General features: G+C 37.5%; 1 protein-coding gene across 1 annotated transcript in view; it reads right to left on the bottom strand.

The window, feature by feature from the left end:
• The window catches only part of VWDE (von Willebrand factor D and EGF domains), a 41978-nt gene that overhangs the window by 12139 nt on the left and 11698 nt on the right, over positions 1–18141 (bottom strand). Inside the window, exons 6-19 of the mRNA XM_074892237.1 lie at positions 16891–16980; positions 15394–15535; positions 14499–14713; positions 14106–14179; positions 11879–12152; positions 10266–10474; positions 8860–9824; positions 7508–7644; positions 4464–4619; positions 3747–3851; positions 3263–3377; positions 1119–1369; positions 782–1001; positions 81–218 (exon numbers count right to left, since the gene is read on the bottom strand). Coding sequence (XP_074748338.1) covers positions 81–218; positions 782–1001; positions 1119–1369; positions 3263–3377; positions 3747–3851; positions 4464–4619; positions 7508–7644; positions 8860–9824; positions 10266–10474; positions 11879–12152; positions 14106–14179; positions 14499–14713; positions 15394–15535; positions 16891–16980 — 3091 coding nt within the window. The remainder of the gene's footprint in view (positions 1–80; positions 219–781; positions 1002–1118; positions 1370–3262; positions 3378–3746; positions 3852–4463; positions 4620–7507; positions 7645–8859; positions 9825–10265; positions 10475–11878; positions 12153–14105; positions 14180–14498; positions 14714–15393; positions 15536–16890; positions 16981–18141) is intronic.

Raw genomic sequence — 18141 nt, 5'->3', positions numbered from 1 at the left:
TTGGAAACATGAAGCACAACCAAAGATATTTTATCTGAATGACAGTAAGATAATAGCATTCTTTTGAAAAACAATTTTACCGTAACATGACTTCCCATCTCCTTGCAGATCATTTGGGCATGAACCACAATAGTAAGAACCAAAAGTATTGAAGCAAAATACTCCAGGGAAGCAAGGACTGGATACACATTCATCTACATCATCTTGACAATTTTTACCTGCATTGAAATACAGATTTTTTTTTTTATAATATTGCGTCACTAGACTTTGACAGTGTGTTTATAAAAGATAAAAGCAGAATGTACTCAGGTGGTGAAATACAACAAGGGCATCTATCAAGTGCAACAAAGTATTTCAGTGCATCTAGTAAGTACAGCTGACTACATTTGATATCCACATTTTCTCATCTTATATCAAGTATCTTGCTTATTGTGGAATACGGAAAAGATGCGCTGTGGGGACTACATGTTTATCTGCAGGCATAGGAGGAATCACAATGCAACCAAACTCATCACTCCTTATGTTTCACCATGTTGCTGAGTTTACCTCTGCCAAGGAAAACAATGGAAATTTGCTCTCATAACATAAATAAGCATTACATTCATGCAAGAAAGATCTTGAAGTGTATCATATGACTTTATTACAAGACCATGAAATTTCTTCATACTCTTAACAGTAAGTTATTTATAATCAAAAACTTAAAAAAATTGTAGACATAAAATTAGAAACTCCTATTTATCACTGAATGTGATAAATGTGTGTAAATAAAGTAGTGATTTACCTTGAAGTTCAGGTGGACATTCACAGTAATAGCTGTTTATTCCATCCACACATCTGCCAATACCACACTGGTTAAGTTTACAGTCATCAGTATCCACTTGACAGAGATCACCTTCAAATCCAGCCACGCACACACAAAGATATCTTCCACTTCCAGGTGGGAAATTAATGTTTGTCACACATGAGCCATTATTTAGGCAATCACACGACTTTACACTGACCTACAAGACATGCCCAATAAGACAGTTTTCTTTTTTTAATGAACTAGCAATGAGTTTTGTAATTAGATATCTTAAACATCTTACTAGTAAGTGTCATTTTACTGTGATATTCATTACCTCTATTTCTACCTTAGTCTTTGCATTGCAGTCATCTGTCAAAGAAAATGTTAATTTATGGAGATTCATTGACACAGCTTTCCACAAAAGGAGACCTGATGGGGAAAGACTGGCACCTTCTGGACCAGAATCCAATGTGAAATGAACAGCAGAGCCCTCTGGATCTGAAGCCAAAAACTGATACACAAAATCTTCTCCATAAAAAGTCTGTAGCATACCCTGAAAAGTTTCAAGCACTGGAGGCTGGTTGTCTGTAACAAAGGAGATATTTTCCTCTTTTAAGCAAAAGTTGCAATATACTTATAAAAATTAAAAGAAGCCCACCTTTCTATTAAGGAAGTTACACGTAATTATTTCTCTTAAATTCTAATGTCATTTGAATGGCACAGGAAAAACACTAGATATTTTAATTATAACTGTAACAACATAACCAAGAAATTACTTATACTACACAAGAGCTTGTAAAGATGCAGTGCATCTACACATAGAAAGAACTCAGAATTTATCAAATTTAACGACTGTATTTTGACTATGCAGAGATAGTTTGTAGATGAAAGTACAGAAAGCCATAAAACTCAGAGGTGATTGGTGTTTCCTTTAACAAATGAATAGATGTTGTTAAGCAATACTTAGGAATGGGCTGCAATGACTATCCTGGCAAAACTGTGCATGAGATGATGGCATAAGTTATTCATCCATTGTTCCTAGGAAGGATTTCAACCACACAACAACTTACACACTGGTAAGTCTTAGTCTGTTCAGATGCCCGCACTGTTGAGCTCTAACCTATTTGGCAAAAATAGCTAGATTTCTAGAGACACCAGGTGAAAACAAACAAACAAAACCCCAGCACTAGGACAAGTTCTGTGAAAGAGAGAAGCAGAAGCCCTGGGGAGAGTGTAGGCTTTGAAGTTGGGACATAGGAAGGTGATAAAGATTGCTAAGTGAAGTGACTGCTCCAAGGAGGAACCCACTCACTGTGGCGGAAACCATAAAGGAAGAAGCAGCTATAATCAGTGTTTCAGCAGTTAGATTCTGACACTCTGTTCCTAATGTCATCCACTCCAGAGAAACGCTCCTTAGTTTTGGGGAATTGCCTCTGATTTACATTCTTCTCCCATTTCTGACTTCGGCAATATTGAATTCCAGTCCATGGTTGTAACATGGAAATCCCTTCACTCCCTGACTGCTGGATGAGTTTCATTTCATTCAGGTTTCACTCTTTTGGAATAGTTATAGCTACCTTGGCTTTCAGTACAAGTTTGAACTAGGAAAAGATTCAGCAAGACAGGCACCAGAAGTCCCACTCATACAAGACCCTTCCCAGTCCAGGCAGTCTTTCCAACACATTCATCCATGAAAACACTGATGGAACACTTGTACTTGAGATGTTATGGACCTGGGTTGATGGGGCAGGCTGGATGGCTACTAGTAAAGCCTCAGGAGATGTCCCATTTGGTGAAGGGACCAATATGATCTGTATATCCAAAGACTAAGATCTGAACCAAAAGAGCTACAACTTCTAGGCTAGAACTTTGTACTATGGAGAAGAAAAATGAAGAATCTAGACTTGGGTCTTCATAGTGTGGTTTCTAAATGGACTGAAGTATGCCAGCCTTGGATATTCTTTCAAGTAACTGTTTAGGACATGTATCTATGCTATCAATGGGGATTATGTCCAAATATTAAGTGGCTAATAAACATGACATGCCATTTAATTTGGTTTGTATTCTCCTCGTTTAGTGTCAGAGTCATTTGTTGGAAAGTATCTTTTATTCCTAAATGCTGAAGACAAACATTCATGGATGTAGCTGTGACAAATATCAGGACTTCAAAGTGCCAATGAGACTGAGAGTTGTTAATTTTCATTAGTTATTTGTAATGGCTACGGGAGGTGGGGCAAGGAAAAAAGCAAAGCCTGACTTTTATATGTATGGTCTGGAAAAAAAAAATATCATTTTTGGAAATTAGCAGAAATGTCAGATGAAAACCAACATCAAATTACAAGCTAAAGTAGTGGATACTAAGCCTTAAATGAAACACTGAACTAGTTATACTTAAAACTTCACTATTTCCATAAATTTAAAAACTTAGTAGATTTTCATCTTCTTGCTATTAAAAAAAAAGAACTATTTAGAACTTACTTTCAACAACTGACCAAGTTAACTTTGATATGTCTGGTCTGCACAGTAAGCAAGGGCTGGTTGGATTTGTGTCACCTTCACCATAACAGAGTCCATCTATGTTGCATGTTTTCTCCTTTTAGAGAAATGACAACATGATTCATTAATTTTTAGTTATCAAACAGTAAATCCGGATGAAATTGTAAAGTGTCAAATAAAATCTAATCTATTCTGCACTTCCACTAAACAACTATGGATGTTTTTACATCTAAAGAACTGACAGCATGTTTGGTTTTATTTGGTAACCATATAAAGTGCTTTTGGTTTGACTTATGTAATTTAAAATTGCCTCACACCAGCTTCTCTTTCTGTGCTTATTTCTGTGCATGGAAAAGCCCTGTTGAAAACAAGAACAGCGTATGTTCTGCTGATTTTTCTAGATTTTCTTTCTGCCTGAAAAGATGTGTATTTTCATAATAAACATAGAGGGTAATGAAATGCATACCTTCAACATACATAACCCAGATTCTTGTGGTTCACATGTCTGACAGGCTCCATCATATAATATCATTGTTTTAGAGTTGCTATAAATGAATCCATCATTAGAAATCTGCAAGATATACAGTAAAAATGGATTAACCCATACGTGTATCGATGTATCACCAGCATGGACTGCTAGCATGAACTTCAACTCATTGACAGACACCTACATTTAGCTGTTTAAACTCTCATAATAGTCACCAGAAATCTCATTAACCCTGCCAGTAAGTCTAGGCAGATATTTGACTAACCACATGCAGGCATCTATTTTAGGGTAAACTGAATAGTGTGTAGTCTTTATTACCTTATTGACTCAATCTGTATGACGGCTCGGGTATCTATGTCACACAGGGATTCGTACATGTAGACTGGGCTCAACAGAATTTTCCCATAAATGCATCTTATGTCATTTGAAATGCTCTGGGATAACTGCCTGGCCTTTAACTTGTACTCTTAAAGAATGCATCTCTCTGTAGGTCCTGGGTCGTATCTACCAGTCCCCTGGCAAGAGAACACTCTCAAATGGCACTCAACACTAAGCTTAGGTGATGAAAGTGAGACCCTAAGTTAAGCAAGCTGAGTTCCACCTTTAGGACGATTTAAAAAAGGATACTATCTATGTAATATATTTTCAGCTTAATAGGAGTATCTGTAAGTGAGTATTTGAAATTTCTGTAAGTACCTTTATTTGCCACCTGGAAATGGGTTTATCATCAACCAGATCCATGACATCAGATTGCTGGTCATCATTTGGTAACTGGCAGTCGACAGTCCTGGCATTTTGGAAGGCAGCTGGTGTAGTTAGAGGTTCTCCGGGAATCCATTGTCTATCACTATACTAAATGTTAAGACAGAAAATCTGTTTTTCAGTGAAATACATCACGAAAATATTTTTATCAGAGAAAAAACCCCATGTGTTGAACAGTCTTCGAACAAGTCTAACATCTCTGGATTAGAATGCAGTGGGAAATGTCATTATCTGCGCACATATACTTCTTCCTAAGCCTGCTACTGTGGACGAAAAAGCAGAAAAGCCTTTCCTGCCACACGGCCCCTTGGCACTGTATTGCCAAGGACAAAAAGGTCTTCCAGCTGGAGAGTACTGTGAGGGTTAAGCAGTGGGTGATCCTCTGACAGCACTGATCTGATGTATAAGTGCTTCTATCCCTCTCCATCTCTGTTCCCATGAGAGGACAAGCGTTAGTTGAAGGAACAGATGAGGTTTTTGGCAGGGCTCAGGTATCATTCTGGGTGCTGGGGGAATACTGGTAAATTAAGCCATTAAGCCCGTGCACAAGACAACAGATTACACCATTAACCCTGTAGACTTTTCTTCTAAACTGCAGTGAGGACAAGTCATCCAAGGATCTATCTTGAGAGTTCAAGGTTAACTGAATAGGGATGATAATACTATTTGACTGAAGTATTGATGTGGAAGCAGGGATAAGCACACTAAAAATAAAGTTAGATGGAAGTAAGAAACTATACAGACTAAGAATCAAGAGAACAGCAAGATCAAAATAATTTTGAGCTTGACTAGGTTTTACTGAGTTGGCACATTTTTTCAGTTACTAGAGCCAATCAAGACATTTATTCAATCTCAGTTCTAACATGGGCAGTCCACTGCTGATAAGGCCTTGCACTTTTTTTTTTTTTTACAAACAGTAAAATAACAGAAAAATTAAAACTTTTGCTGAAAAGACATATGAGCTATTTTTGTTCCAACCAACCATTTTTCTTTCACCCTATACTCAGTTAAGGAATTCACAGCAAGGGTGAGTAAAAGCATAACAGCTAAATATTTCTAAATATGTCATTTTGAGTGCATTTAGTACCATAACCTTCGAAATGCGATGCAGTCTATTTCTCTGGAAACCTTTTGTTATTTGCTAGAGGCAAATTCATGTAAGTTTTTCAGAAACATATTAACCTTTCAAAAATCAATTAAAAACCTTCAGATCTACTAGCATTCCAGCTCACTAGGTTCATAGAAAAACTTATTTCTGCATTTCAACATAAATAAGAAGGAACTAAAACTGTACTTTTGTATTCAGGAGGTTAAACACACTCTTATCCTTTACAAAAACATTTGTAAAGTCTGGATCTGTGTAATCATGGGCTCTTTGGCCATGTCCTACCCAAACCTCTATCAAAAGATGTGCAGTAGTTTTGCATCTGTGAGGTACTTCAATACAGAATTCTCTGAATCACCTCTTTTAGCATCATGCACAAGACCTACATCTTCCAAACACAGTAGGACAGCCCATGGACAACGGGTTTGATTTAACCTTTCAAAAGCGAAAATATAAAAAATAAGAAATTCAGTGTGTATTAGCTCTATATTTTGCCAAAATGCCTCTTCTATGAGATTCCGATCATTTCACTTTAATCTCAAAATACATGGAGTTCTATACTGTTGCAAGTCCACGACATTTGCATAAAGTCACTATTACTCCAGCCTGAAAATTAAACAAAACAAAAAAACCCCAAACATCCTTCTGTTGTATTTTCAAGGAAAAAATTCTCAGCTTCCTCCTCAACTGCAGATAACAGCAGTAGTGTTCATTTTCTAACCTGGCTCTTGTCAGTGAGAAGATAATTAATAAAAGCGATTAAATAAAAAGTTTTTGTAGTTGGGAGACAAATACACCACCATAGTGTGTTATATCAGAATATCTTGCCATGAGTTAAAACTGAGACATTTCAAACTGTGATAAATGAACTCCCAACAATTGTCTCACTGTGAGCCTGTTCTAAAAGTCTTTTAGCCTAATGGAGTGTAAACCTACTCTCAACTGTATCATTTCAAGCCAGCTTGCAGATGAGTGATACATGTTGTGTTGAAGAAAAATCTATAGCCAGCATTGCTTAATCTGTCAGAATAACGTTAGCATCTGCTGGTACTAGGTAAGGAAAACTTTTGTCTCAAGAACAGAATTTTCCCACTGAATGGTTCCCCTTTTGCCATCTTCCCCCACTGCCACCATCACATCAATGAAACACAATTTTACTTTGAAGCTCTTTTTATTCTCGTGTCTAACATGACATAAAAACTTGTAATTGCTGATTGTTTATTCCACGCTAACACTTGTAAACTGCTTGTAAGTTTGCCCTGAGCAAATTCTAGATCTGAGTAATAACAGTCTCTCTATAGAGATTCCTCTTGGTTTACAGTGCAACATTTTTAATCTCCTGTTCAAACCTGGGGTATAGAGCTGACATATATCATTAAATAGCCGCTGTATTCTACCCCAGGAAAATGGACATCAAAAATGCCTTTCTCTTTTTGTAACAGATTTATTATGTTTATAAAAGGGCTATTTCAAGCCTTAGATTTGAGACAGAAATCTAGTAATGTCTTTAACCTTGCTGTCCTTTTTCAAAGAAGTGGTACTTCAATTCCTCTCCATAAGCACTTAAAAAAACGAACAATGATGTTACTAATAGGGCTGCCCTTGCCCTTTTTCTGATGGATAGCTGCCATATGCTGTTATCTCCCTCTTGGCTGCTGAACATTCCCATTACGTTTTGTATTTCTCTTATCATGGAGGAAATGACAATCTTGCAAAGACTTGAGTGTCTGCTGCAAAGTGCTGAGTGCCCTTGCTTTTAGCTTCTACTAAAGCATTGGGTGGTACCCACATCAATAAATAATATGTTAGACACTTTTTCCCCTCATTCTCCAAGAAGTTTAAAATGTAATTGTTACTATTCAGAGAGACTTACCTGTAATTTGATAATTTCACATTTCAGATTCAATGACTCCCTGAATCCATGTCCAAAAGCTCTCACTGATGTGCAGTCATACTGTCGAATATCACACAGCCCGGCGTTCTCCAGCTCTGTAATTTCTGGAGCCTGGTCTTCGAAGCAGAGATTAAACAATGAATGTTAGTATATTAACTCATTCATATGCATTTACATTAAGCAATATGTTTATTTCTCTATTCAACTAAGAAAATAATGTAAACAATGAAAGCTGGACCCAGCTGAAGAAAGGCATAAACAGAAACATTTTTTATTGTTAAAATGTATCTTAACTTTAAAGCTAGAGTTTTGTCTTCTCTTGGAACTTGAAAATTATGAAGCAGAGAAAACATTCGTCTGATAACAAACACTTGTGAATGTGTGTTTTGCTTTCTCATTTATGGTTCTTTATATGACACTTGCAGAATAAAATCTAAATGAAACTCAGGCCCTAGGAATAGGAACTGGAAAGGTTATAGTTATGCAATAATTTATAATGGAAATCCTTTTTTTAAAGACTAAACAAAAGTATCTCAGGTGGAAGTTATTTCAGGAAATAAACTGACAAAGAAAGTGCTCAAAAACAGTTTTTAGGAAGCAAAAACCAGTTTATTTGACTTCAACAGGAATAAAATATACCTTCTTATTCTCTTAACCTCTTTCTCTATTTGCATTTAAATAGGTCAGTAAAACAAAAACACCATTGAAAACCAAAATATTAATAGGGTTTGTTTTGAAAGGGTTTTGACTTTTGTAGTACTTTTCATATTTTTCCAGTGTATCTGCTTAACTGAATTTTAGTTAATGTCTTATTTACTGAAAAACCCCCACAACCCTGCCCAGCATTATTTGCTGTACCTCTTTTTTTCTTCACCATCAATTCTGCTCCCACCACATCAAACAGTTAGCTTACAAACATATAACATCACCAAAACCATCCATTTACAGTTAATAAATAGGATCATATAGACTATAAAAAATTAGGGAATGGATGGATGTGGCAGATGTTCCAGAAGAAGACAGTGTGTGGAAACACAGCTAATCTCTTGGGGCAATACTTTGGATTGCAAACTCACTGAGTGGTAAATTTTTTAAATTTGATGTACCAGAAACTAAGCCCATGTTTTACCCTTTGGGAACAAGAAGGCTGAATAGAAAACAATTATGGCTGTATTAAACTGGAACTAAATTGCTGGATAACAAACAGGGCCACTGCAGGGAACACTTGTCAGTGTACAAAAGCAGGAGAGAAAGGCAGAAAAACAAACGTATATTGCACAAATATTGAGAACATTATTTAAGTAAATCTAATTTCCCCCCCCCCCACTCACCAGACAGTATGCTGCAATCATATGAGCTGTAGCCTTGAAAACATGCACAGCCCCATTCTGTACATTCCCCATTACCACTGCAGAGACTGGGACACTTTAACACAGTAAGTAGGCTCTCAACCGACCCTTCAAGTTCCTGTCGGTTGTAATTTATTTCTTCTAAAACTCTTTTCTCACATTCATTCTCTAGAAGAGCTAAGGAAGCTTCTGCCCAGCTGAGGTCATCTTTCAGCAGCAGATCTTTAACGCACATATTGATCGCATCCTCTACTCGCTGGCCAAGAAGGCCATCACAAGATCTTCCTATACTGGAATTAGCTATTGCCTGCTGGCATAGTAACAAAGCGCTGGACTCAGTGAGGCCAGAAGGTGTGGGCCAAGAAGGAAGAAACTTTTCATCTGTGTCAGTGGCATGGTCCTCTGGGAAAAAATAACTATATCCTTCTAAGTCTGTTTGGCTAAGACTTTGGAATAGAAATACTGGATGATATTCATAATAATTTTGACGCTTCCCCCTGCTTGTAACAGATTGACTGTAACGGTGAGAATTTCTTCTAATGCGTGAGCTTGAAGGTTGTTCTCTTTCTACACCAGCATTTCCCATTGAGGTTGCAGAGACACGTGTGTTTACCAGTGATTTGTGAAGCTTGGTTTGATTAGCCTCCCTCTGAAGAAGTGTAGATAAATCCATTTCATGTGCAGATGAACGTTTCTTTAGGCCTCTGACAAGATCAACAGGACCAAGATACTCAGCAGTGACATCCAGCCCTGGTATCAAAGAAAGAAATCTACCATTTTCACTTTCTTTACAAGACAGAGGAAGTTCTGACTGATAAACTGTCTCTAGTTTATTCACTGATCTATATAATCCAGCATCTTCAAGTGCGCAGTCACAGAAGACCGTTTTTCTAGAAGATGCTAAAGAAGCAGGTGTCTTGTCAAACAAGCTATCTCCTGGTGAAATTCTAGAGAAGAAAGAAAAAGATGAAATTGTATCTGAACTGTTTTAGTAAAGCATTAACATTTGTTTTGCTTTTTGTTCTTTCATACTTCTACAGCATAGATCACAGAACCTGCAGCATACAGCTATATTTAAAGACCAGTTAAATCACAAAACCACGAGAGTAATTTGTAATAGAAGAGTTGACAAGAGTGGATATTTTTTGTATAGCTTGATACTCTGTTCAAAACCTACTCAAACTAATCTTGCATCATACTACTTAAATACTAATTTGGCACTTCAGTTTCAATTTTCTCTGAAATTAATTATGGAATGTAATGATGTCATTCTAACATTAACTTAAAAACTTAGTAAGATTATTTATTATTTTGACAAGTATTTAAGAGTGTGAAGGAAAGACTGAACCAAAAATGATGACATTTGATTGAAACAAATATTTTGTTACCTCCATTCCTTAATAAAAGAAAAAGGAACATTAGCATGGTTTGGGATTTCCACCCCACTTGCAGTGTGATAGTCATTCTCTGCACTTCCATCAAAGGTGCCACAGAGTCCCACTGTATGTCTGTAATCTGAACTGGGTGCCCTAAGTGTTATGCTCATTCCCCATTCACTCACATCAGCACGAACGAAAGCTCCAGAAGAAAACAAAACCTAAGAAAAGATTGATGATATCATCGTGAGAAAGATGGTTTTTATTTTACCTAATAAAACCAGGTATGTTTGTTGGCAAGAAACAATTGGAAAAGGCCAGGCATATAAAGACACCCCATTATATTCTTGCTCTAACTATGCTGGATCAGACAAATTTCATTATTTCTTCTTCTCATGAAGCCCCGTAAATAAAAACCCTACACATCTCAATCTTAGCAGGCAGCTAGATGGTGCCTTATAGGTCCTTAAACTTCATCCATCATTAGTAGGTATATTGGGGAAGGTCAGTGACTGCAAAACCACAGAGAATCAAAGATCAGCTGGGCTGCTCACTCTTCACATGCTAGCAATGAGGAAAGGAATGATTCTGGTAATATGAATAGACTCTTTGGCACCACTTTTCTCCACTTTCTTTTTGTCAGCTACGTGATTCCCTCTGCTAGTAGCTTAATATATTTCTACCTGCAAAGATGATTCTAAATGTTCTAGATAGCTCAGAATAGTCTCAAATATTTAGTATTTAATTTTAGGCAACTTTATAATCTCTTGAAAGAAATACTAGAAGTTTCAAGAACAAAATCCATTGCAAGTTTAAATGCTGTTTCTATTATTAACTTGCTGTACAAATCTGAGTAAGTCACTTAATTCTTCTGGTTCCTCGGTATCCTTTCAATTTCTCTATTGCCTTATGTCATCTTCATATTTCAGATTTGAGGTCTTCAGATGAAGTGTTTCAGATAAAAGTTAAATTATTTAAAAGTCTTATACTAATAGCCAAACCCAAGTTGAAAGGGCATTATCTGTTTTTACGGCTTGCTTTTCAGACCAACAGAGCGATTAAAGAGCAGTTAAGGGCTTCATTTTTACATTCTGCTTCAGTTGAAGTTCAGTGGAGTCCTACAGTAATTCCATCTACAAAAGAAAAGCTACAGGAAATTTTAAAAACAAATGTGAATGTTTTATCTGAGGGCCACATTCTCTAGAGAAATCATCTACACTTCCAATTCTGTGGATTACATTTGGCATATTAACTATCTACATGCACTGACTTCCTATATGACACTAGCATGAGCAAAACAGAGCACACAGAGATCTCGTTTTGGAACATCAAGGCTGCTAAATAAGTGCATATTAAATCTGAAACCCTTCCACACAAGGGTTGTATACTGTAATTGACAACATGGTTCCAGAAAGGTATGCATGTTGACACATCTTTGGTTTTGAGGACAACATCCTTCACTTACAAGCAAAAAACTCGCCAAAGGACTACAATTGTAAAATAAACATTATGCTATTGCTCAACTGCAGAAAATAAAACATGTTTTAGTTCTGAAGTTGGTGTGAATTAGTAAAAATAATTGCTGAGATAACCATTACGTCTGCAAGCAATCACTTACTACTTACTGTTACTTTTCTTCCTAGGTAGGATTCAGTGATTCTGACATTGCTTCCTGTTATGTCTCTATTTATTACAGATAAGTGTGGCTGTGACTCATGTAGCTGACCACCGCACATGTCAAATGCAATTATATCACTTCCTTCTTTGGCAACAAAGCCACAGTTACAGGATGCCGGGTAGTGAAGACTTCCACAGTCCCACTGGCGAACATGAACTTCAAAATCTCGAGATGTACTCTTATAGAGAACAAATGTTCCTGTTTTAAAATTGTCGTAGAGTCTGGAATCAAAAGAATAGTGTGTGATATCACTTGGGTTATAAAATAACTGTATCACCACATCAGCAACTTTATCTTAAAACAGATTTCTAATATTTGGTGAACTTTGATACCACAACTCATTTTCTTGCATCAGAAAAACCAAACAGTACAGCTCACAAACCAACACACAACTTTGTTCTGAACAAACACCTCTTCCTTTGTGCAGCTCTAAATCAAAAAAATTAAATCTGTTTTACAGCAGAAAAACAAGGAATAAAAGAAGGATCATGAGCGTATGTAGACAATGGTTGTGAATGGAAACAAAGATGAAGGCACTGCCATTCTTTGATATATTTTTTTTTAACAGTGTTTATGACAGAACTGGAGGGTATTCCTCAACCTTTGTGTTTCTACAGCAGTACACCTATGCAGCAAGAGCAAAAAGATGCACAGCAGTGTACATGTGGGAGGCAGCTGCTGAAAACTGCATAAGTACCCTTGACAAAATGATTTAGAAAGTCACATACTTTTAAAAAGGTCTACTTTACTAAGATGAAGATGGGGAGTGCTTATTCACAAAAGATCTGAAATTATTTAAGATGAAAACTGTAAACAGTGACTTTTTTTTTTTTTCCTTAGGATTAGCCATCTGTTCCCTGAAGCAAGGTTAAAATAGTCAATTTAATGATTCAGCGGTGAGGAGAAAAAAAAAAAAAAGAAAAAACCCCAAACTTCTGCTGTAAGTTTAATAGCCTCTTGTCTATAAATGGCATTTGCAGAATGGTGTATTTGCTTTGTGTATAATGGGCCAGCAGGCAAACTGCAGATGGCTACCCTAGTGGGACTGCACAGGATTACTGTGATTCAGTAAGGACAGTTCCTTTTCTGTTTCCTCACTGTAAAATAAAGTAGCAACAGACTTTATCCTTAAAAAGTTCCTCCCCTGCAGCATCATGCTTCCAGCCAAAGCATATCACAGTAAATCACTGTTTCATAAGAAAGCTTGATCAAAATGCATTGATGGTTAAAATGCCCAGTGAAGCCTTCCCTATAATTTCCACTGAAGGAGGAACTGCAATATCAGGATAACCTCAGTGACTTTATTATTATTATTACTAGTCACAGTGCTATCAGAGAAGCAATTACAACTTGTCATTTCCCTTCTGTCATCAAGTTCACAAGAAGAGTGAGGTTGTGGGCTGAACATCCTTATTTGGAGGCAACATACCCTCTTCTTCTCACCCTGCCATTTGAAGGAATGTGCTTCTGCTGAGCAGAGAATATAAAAGTCCCAGGTGTGGAACCTGTGTTTGTTCTGACACCTTCCATGAATGAGAAACACTTTGAAAGACAGAAGCATACCAAAAACATGCCATCTGTGGCCAAGGAAGCCGTCTTTACTTTAGAAAGAAGATCAGTGATGTGCAAGTAACAGCAGTGAATAAGTCGCTTTCAATGCCATTAATGAACTCACCACAATGTCACACTGACAGCAGACAGCTTCTAGCAAATTGATCCTTACAAGGATTCAGATACTGACACACAGAAATAGGGAAACTATACTGCAGATTGGAAACACCTTTGCATTAAAACAGTTTTGCCTAATCAATCATTTTATCATTGTTCATACTGAGTAACATTTCTATTTTTCATAGTCAAGACTGTACAGCAACCACTCCTCTCTTGGCATACTCCTCTAAAAAGGAAAATAGTCAACTGCTTCACTCTTTTGCCTTAACCCCAAAACTTGGATTTAGAAATACAAATATTACAAACATCATCACGACTGGCAAGTTTTTACTAACTAAAGCATGTTGATTCTTACTGTCCAAGAAAGAATGTAAAATACAGAGTGTAGTTGTGGAAAACTACACCTAACTTGTATCACTAGCACAGACTTTAAATGAGTCAATCAGTCAACCCCCAAAAAGTCTCAACACACTTAAAATTAAGAGCAGCAATCCAATGATTACCTTCCATCAAACGTAATTATATGAGGGTCAGTAAATGAGTAGCAGTAGGCAGTGGGTAGATCCTTTACTGTAATCTTCAAAACAAAGAAGCACATAGTAAGCCATGTCAAATTAGGAAATAAACAGACTCATGCACATTATTTATAATGCTGGTTTACATTCTAATAAATATATTATATTATACTTTTAATCAATCTGAGTAGTTATATCAATATTAAAATCTTAAAAAAATAATTCAAATGAAAAGACAGCATTTCAATGAAAATAAAACAATGGAAAATCAACCACTTAGAAATCTTGGTGTGAGTCAGCTAGTCACAGCTGAAATAGAAGCTTCATTAACATCAGCCACATTTCTGGCCAGTTTACAGAGCTTAACATGAAGACTTTAACCTGTGTGCTTTCTGGAACATAACCATTCCACAGGAAATTCTCACTGGATATAGGTTCGACTGCAATTCTGGTAATTCTGTCTCCATCCCGCATAAAGTCTGTCACAGCAGTGAAATAAATTACAGCTTGACTACAGATTCCATTACTGCAGGGCTTCTGGAGAAGATCCACATGACAAGAAGAAAGAGCCAAGTTTAAACCTAACTGCTCTTTACCTGTTTTAATGAAAACACATCATTAGTGAGTTTTCGTCTAAATAATTCACATTTGGTATACTACTGTTAATATAGACAATGACTTATTTACAAACATTTTCATAAAGTAATTATGCATTTTTCTTGGGTTTGGTCATGCAAAACCCGCTCTATACATCTTCATATGCAAACCCAAGAAAATGGGTTTGAATTTTGGAGTTTGATAGACAAATAGAAATCATGATAGGCTTGCTAATGTGACATAAAAATGGTTGTCTGCATAGGCAAGGCTCTTCCTGGGGTTCACAAGATTTGTGCTTGAGAAAGTACTACAGAAAACAGTAATAATGGTAAAAAATGAGGACTTCACGACTGCATATACAATACTTGCAACACAAGAGGTCAACAAGATGAACAGAATTATAAACTTTGCAAGTATTACAGTATTCTGTCTACGCAAGTTAAAGAATATGGCTCCAATATCAATAGCTGCCAAAAACATCTGCTAACTTCCACAAGTAACGGATTGTGGACACATTCTTCCATACTTTCAGCAGCAGTGTATACAGCCTGTGAATATTTTGTTTTAACATTTAGAAAGGATTTTACAATGTAACAGCTTCTCTGAAGACGACCAGTGGGAATATTTAGAAAAACACATTAAATATACAAAATGCAACAAAAATCAGGATAAGACTTACCTTCATCAGTATTTAATGTTAGTGAGATTTTGCAGTCACTTTCAAGTTGGCTAAACTCAGGACAAGGAATAGGAATGCTACTTTCTATTGCCAGTCTGTATTCCTTCCCATCTTCTGATATATCGTATGTTTCTGGATGTATCTAGCACAGAAGAAACTGTACTTAAAATGCAAGCTTTGTGAGTAAACTACAGCACTGCTTACTAACCAACTAGGAGTCCAGTATAAAAAACTAGAGATGGAATGGCATGGTGCACAGCCTGCTCCACCTGATCAGGCTTATCTAGATGGTCTGAAGAGCAGCAGCACACTGAGGAGAAGATGAGGACACAGCAGCAAAAATCTTGAAGAGGTGGGAATAAGGGACAAGGATAAGGAAAAGGCAAGAGTAAAGGCTAGCTAGAAAGGTAATGAATCAGCACACCACATTAGCACCACAAAAACGTATTCTCTGGGTAGCTTCTGGAAGCTAAAATACAAACAGTTTGGTGTATTGTCTGGGGGGAAGGGAGGGGAAAGCTACCTACAGGCAACAATGTCCCGAAAGAATTTGCAAGCACCATATTTCTCCTGGGATTCCTCTCAGTAAACTTACAACACAGCTCACTATAGATGCATAATCAAAAAATCAACTAGAGATCAGTAACAGAGGCCTACACCTGACCATTGTACATTGGGTGAAATCCTGAATGCAGCCTCACAGGAAAACAAAAATAATGCGTTCACACTTTGCAGTGTGCACTACAGACTTTTTGCACTTACGTGAGATCAGTCTGGGCCCTGATCCTGCAGAAACATAAACTCAGGCTTAACTTTACGAAGGGCAAATCCTTAAGTCAACAGGACTATTCCCAACATGTAATGACATGCAGTATGTCTTTCTGGGATTGAGGTCCCATTCCTGGCCAGCAAATGAGTCCCTATAGCTACATCCACAGTAGGAATTAAAATGAGCTTGGAGATTGGCCGCTGACCAAGTGGCACGCCACAGTTTCCCTCTCTTAAGCCCAGACCAGGCTGGCCTCACCCTTCCCTTACCCCCATGGCCAGCTGGAAAGACGCCTTGGCTTAGGCTATCTTGTGAACCATGTGCTGGAAGAGCCTGCTGGCATTGGCCAAAATCATGCCAGAAAAGGCAGCAGCAGTTAAACGTAATTAATGGACAACCATGTGCCAGGGCTCAGGCCTGAGCCGTGGACCTCCTAGTTTACAAATACAGCATCAGAGTTGACTCCAGCTCCTGGAAATCAAGGCTTTCACCATGCATGTGAGTTGCTGATTCAGCCTTCCTGCACCTTGAGTACACGTGGAGTACAGAAACAACTTTGATTCTTCTGCTTTTTGACAAATTTAAGTTCACTACAGCCAACAACATGCTCCATTAATTCACAGTTAATACATTTTGAGTCTCTTCTAGTCAGAGGACTGACTGCTGGACAAATATTCAGAAAGATTCCTGCCACGATAAAGTAAAACATTATTTTCTTTCAAAATTACCTTAATGCCAGCAAAAAATTCCTTGCTTTCAACGAAAGAGCTTTGTATATCTGGCTTCTCCATGAAAAAAGAAGAACTGCTACAGTAGACCTGTAGGGCAAAAGCAGCATAATAGAATACATTTTTGGTATGAAGTGGTCACGTGAAGACAATCCAACCATCATGGGTCAGTTTGATGGACTCATCACCCCCAGTCTTCTGTTTGTACCAGAAATCTCCACTTGCCAGTGATGCTGCTTAAGAAAAACAAAGAAACAGAGCAGGCATCCTAAGACCTTTCTCTGGCACCCATCAGCGGGGCAGAGACTTCTTGAACTAAAGGCGGCATACAAACCATCACGTTTAACAAGCACCTAAGTCTCCACCGATTTAACAAATCCCTTCTGGAGCATTTCTGCATCCCATGACATCTTGTGGAAACGCATTCTATACTTTATTACATGCTATTTACTACTTCTTGTCTGTTTCACATTTTTTGCCTTTTAATTTTGCTGAGTGCCCATTAGATTTTAGATTCTGCAAAACAACCATCCCCTCCTCCTCCTCTTCTTACCATAATTTTTTCCTTGTGTTATGGGCCTGAATAATCTTTTTCAAGATGAAGAATTTACTGTGATTTCCCTCCACTGAACCAGTCCCATGCTACTAGATACTACAGTTTTGCTTAGGTTTTGTATTTTTTCCTTGTCTATTTTGCTGTATCCCTTTTGAGACGTGTTGACCACACATGCAGTACTTCAGATCCTGAGAAAAGCCAAGGATTCATAGCAGCAGCAGCAGGTAATTTATGACTGTGCCTTTCCTTTTGACTGTCACTAAGTTAACACTGTTAGGCAACTATTCACAAAGTCCCCAAAGGATTTCTGAGGATTAGCAATTGCTATTGCTGTCCCACTCAAGCAGCCTGGCTTTCGCTTGAACACACATGCACATGCACACCAACCACGTGCTTTTTTGGTTTTTAATTTGGCCAGGAAAAAATAACCTGTGTTTTGGTATATACAAGTAGAAAACTTATTGGTTTTCCGATACTTAAGCTTTTCAGAGTTATCATGAGAGCCTAGGTCTTGATTCTGCTACCACAGAAGGTAATGCAGGTACTCTCATTGCTTTTGATGACAGAGATTAAACCATTTAAATCCAGTCCTAGAGAGAAAACTATGAAGCAGCAGCTCGTTACTGATTCAGAGAAAATAAATCTATCTAATGAATTAACAACACAGCTTCTCACAACCTCTGGCTCTTACAGCC

This window comes from Strix uralensis, chromosome 1 (assembly GCF_047716275.1).
Source record: "Strix uralensis isolate ZFMK-TIS-50842 chromosome 1, bStrUra1, whole genome shotgun sequence".
NCBI classification, from domain to species: Eukaryota; Metazoa; Chordata; class Aves; order Strigiformes; family Strigidae; genus Strix; species Strix uralensis.
This window is presented reverse-complemented; position numbering and strand designations above follow the sequence as displayed.